The sequence below is a fragment of the Eriocheir sinensis genome, unplaced genomic scaffold (assembly GCF_024679095.1).
Source record: "Eriocheir sinensis breed Jianghai 21 unplaced genomic scaffold, ASM2467909v1 Scaffold1025, whole genome shotgun sequence".
Lineage (NCBI taxonomy): Eukaryota > Metazoa > Arthropoda > Malacostraca > Decapoda > Varunidae > Eriocheir > Eriocheir sinensis.
The window spans coordinates 74,214-80,008 of record NW_026110325.1 but is presented as its reverse complement, the minus strand read 5'-3'; the positions used below and the strand labels follow the sequence as shown (position 1 = coordinate 80,008).

Here is a 5,795-nt window from a genome sequence, read left to right as displayed (position 1 = left end):
GGCGTCTCCGTGGCCGAGTGGATAAGGCGGGGCATACCCGCCTCGTTGATCACTGGTTTAATCCCCGACGGGAGCAGGATTTTTTTTTTTTTCTCTCGTGTGTTTCGTTAAACAGCTTTCTTATGCATGCCATGACGTCACGCTGGCTTCCAATTGGGGGAGGAGGAGTCCGTTAGGATGATATACTATAAAGTATTTCTACAATATTAGGCTAATGGACCAGATTCATTGTGGTTTTAAGATATGGTACTAGCCTTTTGGGGTGTCTGGGATGAATTCATGCCCTTGCATTTACTAGCAGATTACGTCTTCTCCTTCTCCTCCCACGTGTGAACGTACTTGCTCCCGAGAGCACCCAGCTGGTCTAGCCGCTAGATCGTCGCGACTGTATTGGCGACTAGGAATTGCCAGGTGTAAAGCCGCTTTCAGGATAGCTCACTGAAACGTCATCGATGACGTCATGACTGCGGTATGTCACTCTCACCCTGTTGTCACGGTATAAAATGTAATAGAAACCAATCCCTTCTTTATTCATATTCATGGTCAGATTTTGCGTTTTTTTTATTGCTAAGGATATGCCATTAAATTAGGCAGCTGTTGAGTTGGCAAACAGTGCAGGACAACAGAAGCATTTGAGAAATATGTTAGAAAAAGGTACCGAGAAACACTGCAGCTGTCCACCACACAGCGACGCTGACGTTCTCTCAGATTTCACCAACACCCACCCACTACAACTTTACAGGGGTAACCAATCCTGTCATCAATATCGTTATAGATAATATAAAAGTTGGTATAGTCTTTGTGTATTCTTACGTATACATTGATCCCTTTATACATTAATTACATTAGCCATTTGATATAATTTTCCTGATCCAACACTAATACTTCAATCAATATATATAGCTATGTTAGCTATATATATTGATTATATATATAGCCCCCCCCCAAAAAAAAATACCCCTAGAACGGTAGCGTGACTTTTTTGCTGACAGGAACATGAATATTCTTCGTGTCTGTCTGGATGGATGGATGGATGGATGGATGGATGGATGGATGAATCTGTGGATCTCTCTCTCTCTCTCTCTCTCTCTCTCTCTCTCTCTCTCTCTCTCTCTCTGTCCGTTACTTCGTCTCCACCCCTGATCCCCCCCCCCCAAAAAAAAAAAAACGTTACCCCTAGAACAGTAGCGTTACTTTTTTGCTGACAGGAACATGAATATTCTTCGTGTCTGGCTGTCTGTCTTTCTTTCTTTCTTTCTGTCTGTCTGTCTGTCTGTCTGTCTGTCTGTCTGTCTGTCTGTCTGTCTGTCTGGATGGATGGATGGATGGATGAATCTGTGGATATCTCTCTCTCTCTCTCTCTCTCTCTCTCTCTCTCTCTCTCTCTCTCTCTCTCTCTCTCTCTCTATGCGTATACATGCATTGAGAGAGAGAGAGAGAGGAAAAACCAACAAACAAATGCAGAGAAAAAAAAGCAAACAAACAAATACACACACAGAGAGAGAGAGAGAGAGAGAGAGAGATGAAAAAAGAAACAAACAAATGCAGAGAGAGAGAGAGAGAGGGGCCTAACTTATCATCCCCCCCTGTGTGTGTGTGTGTGTGTGTGTGTGTGTGTGTGTGTGTGTGTGTGTGTAATAATGTGTATGTAATAATAATAATAATGTGTATTTATTAAAAGTATGGCAGCCGTTAGGCTTCTCTCTCTCTCTCTCTCTCTCTCTCTCTCTCTCTCTCTCTCTCTCTCTCTCTCTCTCTCTCATGGCGTGAACCGTTACTACTTCCCACCCCCTTCTCTACACACACACACACACACACACACACACACACACACACACACACACACACACACAGCAAAAAACAAAACAAAATTCACAACAACGTTTAACCACAAGTGAGAGCACCAAACCAGCCAGCTAGAGAGAGAGAGAGAGTATATCTTTTGAATTTCTGATTTTATTTAGCACTTACTCATAAAAGGAAGCACGTATTATATTAAAGTATAGGTTTAATGATTATAATTCTATAAATAATGAAAAAGGGTTGGTTGCCTACGTGGCAAATCTTAAAATTAAACATTAGGGTTAATGGCTTCTCTCGCTCTCTCTCTCTCTCTCTCTCTGAAGGCATGTAGCAACGGTTTGTTTGTTTGGTTGTTGTTTATATTGGGGGGGGGGCGAAGGGAGGAACATGAATATTCTTCGTGTCTGTCTGTCTGTCTGTCTGTCTGTCTGATAGCAAAATTTAAAAGACAGTTGAAGAAGTAGTGTAATTTGGTTGAAATCTTTATATGTTCCTTCATCTTAAGTTTGTTAATATCACACCCGTAGCGATTTCCATCTAGTTTGTTAATATCACACCCCTCGTATAGAGGGGTTGCACGTGACGTCATCATCAGCGATCAGCTGATCACTTCTCAGCTTCCCCGCAAAGGCCCGCCATTTTGGGCGGGAACATATTTACCGCAAGAGAGCTTTTTCCCCGCCATGTTACTGTGTTGGTGTCTATGTTAGTGACCCATCTATTACTGTGCGTGTGTGTGGGGGGGGCCATCTATTACTGTTACTGATAAGTGCTACACTGCCACTCGCGGTAGGTAGACCGGGGCTAGCAAGTATAGGTCAGTGGGCTTTTTGGGAACCCCTTACGTTCTAATGCTCTTACTAAACACCGCCCGAGGATGCCCCGGGTTAAATTAGTCATATATTCATTGTTGTCATCATCAAATATGTCTTAAAGTTTGATAGTAAATGTATATACGGTGTGTCCATCATCATTTGCCAGACTAACGGATAGTTATACAAGGAAGCCTAGCCTCACTGTCCAGATTTTTTGCATACCTAGTCACTTAGAGTGAGAGATGAAGACGGCAGGCACGTGCCAGCGGGCCAGGGGCTCAGCTGATCGCTCGTGCCTCCTAAAATGGCTGACAGTTATTTTTCCCTAAAAGCGGTGTGACGTCAGTGCAACCCCTCTATAGTTAGGTGTAACCGACGTACATTTTGAGTTTATCTCATTTTATTTGATCTCTTCTTCGACGTTCTGCCCTATAGCGATGGTAGGCTTTCCTTAACCCTACATTAGTATCCTGGGGTGTTTGAACACCCCCCCCCAAAGACGTTTTTGATCACCGTCTTGAATTGGCAACACTTAGATCACTCTCCTTTCTAGTACCTTCCTGAATACGTGAGAGGAGAGACCACTGAAATGTTGACAGTCCCGTGGCAGGTCCTTTGAAAAAAAAAGGCACATCTGTTTCCTTTGAAATATATATATATATATATATATATATATATATATATATATATATATATATATATATATATATATATATATATATATATATATTCATAATTACCACCAGTAAAACTACTTTTAATGATAAGCAAATCTGATTTATTTCTGAAGGATTTTAGTAATGAAACTCTAAATGAAAAGTATGTAGGATCGTCATGTTCTTGACGATAATACTGAGGAAAGGGAAACGAGACTGTATGAAGTATTGTATACCTTTATCTAAGAAATGATCGGTAGAGTCCAATTAAGTGTGTGTGTGTGGTTTAGGAAGCATGAAGAATATATATATATATATATATATATATATATATATATATATATATATATATATATATATATATATATATATATATATATATATATATATATATATATATATTCATAGATTACCACCAGTAAAACTACTTTTAATGATAAGCAAATCTGACTGATTTCTGAAGGATTTTAGTCATGAAACTCTAAATGAAAAGTATTTAGGTCGTCATGTTCTTGACGATAATACTGAGGAAAGGGAAACGAGACTGTATGAAGTACTGTATACCTTTATCTAAGAAATGATCGTTACAGTGCGTTTGACCAATTCCTTTACACCAATATTCTACAATATCACCCGCCGCTACCGCAGTCATGAGATATCCCTCGGAATAGCTTCGGGAGAAAAGGAGCCATTTGTGGTGCTCAGCTCACTCCACGAAAAGGCAGAACTTTCTTTTCCTGGCAAGCTTCAATCGCGGCACTGGCGGGAAACAGGACTGGGAGGGCTGCTAGACATTTACTGACTGACTGACTGACTGACTGTAGTATAACGAGATCTAAGCCTGCTTGGGCAAGCTCTAATGACGGAAGGTCACTCCTATGCCACAACCCGTGCCTTTTCCGCATACTTTTTTTTGCGGGTACCGTACCTACACTACGCAAGTGTCTAGTTAAATGGGGTTCGGCTGTAATGTGCAGGAATGAATAGCTTCGGGAGAAAAGGAGCAATTTGGGGTGCTCAGCTCAGTACGTGATCCACACACAGAAACAGTGATACGTGAGCACAGATCAACACCAAGGCGGCTAGGTTCATTACAAACAACTAATACACTCGAACGGCTGGAATCACAACACCACGGATCAAACAACTGAAAAACATGGAAACTCTGCACAGACGCCACACAAACACACACACTTATGTACACAAGACCACAAACATAATCACACAACGCAAACGGTCAACGTACTCCAGAAATAGCAACCCTACAAGACTTTGCACCCCATCCCAACCCAATAACCGCTAAGAACTCGGCTCCTAGAATCGCTAGAGCTGCCGTGAGCTTCTAAACGCCGCTGCCTGGAAGTGCGACCACAGTCGATGCTGACCGTCGGGAGCGGCCCGCTGGCGCGGAGTTGTGAGATTGTGGGGTACGGCTGGTCGGCGGCTGGGCCGAGCGTAACGGTCTTCCCGCTCTTGGCTCTCGCTCGCGCGGCCAGCGGGGGGATCGAGACCCTCGTGCGGGACGGTCCCAGAGAACGGTCGCCAGTGTGCCGTGAGGAAGCGAGGGTTGAGCGAGCCGGCGGCGGACTCGCTCCACAAACCCGCTCGAGCTTCCATAACGCTGTTTGGGGCCGGAGCGCGCTGCACCTACCCGAGCGACTAATCGTTTGCCAACCTCTCAGACCGGGGCCAGCAAGCTTGGATGGGATTAGTCTCTCGTGTTGCGCGCACCGACCTCAACAAACGCCGTTGAACTGTATCCTAGTTCGGGCCCACCCTCCCGCGGGCCAAGACTCGGCATCGCTCACTTCCACCTGGAAATCTTTCATTCTTCTCAGGTCGATGTTGATGTTGACAGCCAGGTCTTGCCCCCTCTCTTTCATGAGAAGCTTCTCGGCATTAGCTGCGGCTCCTCGTGGCGGCGCACGTTCTTACCGTGTTTGCCAATGCGATCAGCCTTCAATGCAGCGACCCCTCTCTCTCTCGCTCTCTAGGCGATGGTAACTCCACTCTCCGTGCGATAACGCATCCCGAGGGTGACGCCGCCGCACGCAATGTCGTCGGTTGGCACCCTAGTCTTCACACTGACGCAGCTTCTATCGAGCGGTCGGTTGGAACGAAGCACTCCACTCTCGCAGGCGACGACGGGTGACGGTGCGCTGCTACTGCTGCTGCTGCTGCTGGTATTGTCCGTGGTGCGTTCGCTCGCACCTCGACACAAAAGCATCAGCAGCAACAGTCTCACCACCATCACCACCAGTCTGCTGCTATATGACAAGGACGCGCGGACGACGAGGAGGAGGACGACGGCGTGGCCGGCAGAGTTTCGAGCCCACGCATCATCATCATCCTCATCATCATCCGCCGTCTGTTGAAACCAGGGACGCGGCGTCGCTGACCAGAGCTGTCCGACGCTGAGCGATCTCCTACTTTAGTACAAGGCTTTAAGCGAGCGCGCGGCACGCCCGTCGTGTTCGTTCGCCGCTTGGCCGCCAGCTAACGCCATAGCTACCTGGTTGAT

The 5,795-nt window shown here is 45.5% G+C and overlaps 1 protein-coding gene across 1 annotated transcript; it reads right to left on the bottom strand.

Annotated features, from left to right (window-relative positions):
- Positions 1-4,810: 4,810 nt before the first annotated feature.
- Positions 4,811-5,456, bottom strand: LOC126988967 (ankyrin repeat domain-containing protein 17-like; the record flags this gene model as incomplete). Its single annotated transcript, XM_050847399.1, is given in 1 exon segment — positions 4,811-5,456. A coding segment is annotated over 1 exon segment (192 nt), but the record flags the coding sequence as incomplete, so codon positions are not given.
- Between the last annotated feature and the right edge of the window lie 339 nt (positions 5,457-5,795).